This window comes from Alligator sinensis, unplaced genomic scaffold, assembly GCF_000455745.1.
Source record: "Alligator sinensis unplaced genomic scaffold, ASM45574v1 scaffold1667_1, whole genome shotgun sequence".
Taxonomy (NCBI): Eukaryota; Metazoa; Chordata; order Crocodylia; family Alligatoridae; genus Alligator; species Alligator sinensis.
The window spans coordinates 527787-528803 of record NW_005842504.1 but is presented as its reverse complement, the minus strand read 5'-3'; the positions used below and the strand labels follow the sequence as shown (position 1 = coordinate 528803).

The 1017-nt window shown below is 69.8% G+C and overlaps 1 protein-coding gene across 1 annotated transcript in view; it reads left to right on the top strand.

The window, feature by feature from the left end:
• The window catches only part of NUMBL (NUMB like, endocytic adaptor protein), a 6012-nt gene that overhangs the window by 4576 nt on the left and 419 nt on the right, over positions 1–1017 (top strand). Inside the window, exons 6-8 of the mRNA XM_025213064.1 lie at positions 1–162; positions 239–373; positions 836–1014. Coding sequence (XP_025068849.1) covers positions 1–162; positions 239–373; positions 836–1014 — 476 coding nt within the window. The remainder of the gene's footprint in view (positions 163–238; positions 374–835; positions 1015–1017) is intronic.

Below are 1017 nucleotides of genomic sequence, written 5' to 3'. Positions count from 1 at the left end.
GGCGCCACGCACCCCTGGAGCAGCTGGTTCGCCAGGGCTCCTTCCGCGGCTTCCCCGCGCTCAGCCAGCGCAACTCGCCCTTCAAGCGCCAGCTCTCGCTGCGCCTCAACGACCTGCCCTCCACGCTGCAGCGCCGCGGTCTGTACCGCCAGCCCGGGCCTGGTGGGCCACCGCCACGGGAGGGGGGCTGCAGGGGGGTCAGATCGGGGTTCATTCCCGCCTTGTCTCTGCGCCCTAGTGCTGGAGATGGAGCCCACGCCCCCCGGCGACGCCGACGGCATCACCGCACTTTGCAGCCAAATCGACGCCTCGCTCGGCGCCACTGCTCCCCCCGGTGCCACCGCCCCCAGTCCGCCCCTGCCTGCTGCCCCAGGTACTGCCCCGCCCTCTCAGGGCTCAGCAGAGGTGGCCATGCCCCTTCCTATGGCCACGCCCCTAGGCAGCAGCAGCATGTCTAGCTATGGCCACACCCCCTGATAGCAGCTGTGGTCACGCCTCCAGTAAAGCCACACCCCTGCTCTCACCAACTGTGATCCCTTATGGGCCGCCCCCCATTATGGGCCCCCCCCCCCCCCAGTATGGGCACACCTACTGCTTGCAACTACACTCCCTATGTGCCCACACCCCTAAACTGTGCCCACACTCCCTCCTGGCCCCACCCCCAGGTGTGGCCACACCCCCAGGTATGACTACAACCCTATTGACCACACCCCCAGGTGTGACCACACCTCTATTTGCCCTCCTGTATGGCCACACCCCTACTGTGGTCACGCCCCCACCCCCAGGTCCCCCATCCACGGCCGAGCTGCCCTGACCCTTGTCTCCTTCCCTGCAGCCACGTGGGGGGTGCCGGCGCCGGCCCCAGACTCCGTGGCTCCCGCACCCCCCGTCGCGCCGGGACACCGGCGCACACCATCGGAGGCCGAGCGGTGGCTGGAGGAGGTGGCCACGGCTGCCAAGGCCACACAGCCGCCGCCTCCCCTGCCTGCACCCGCCCTGGTGGGCCTGCCCGTGGCG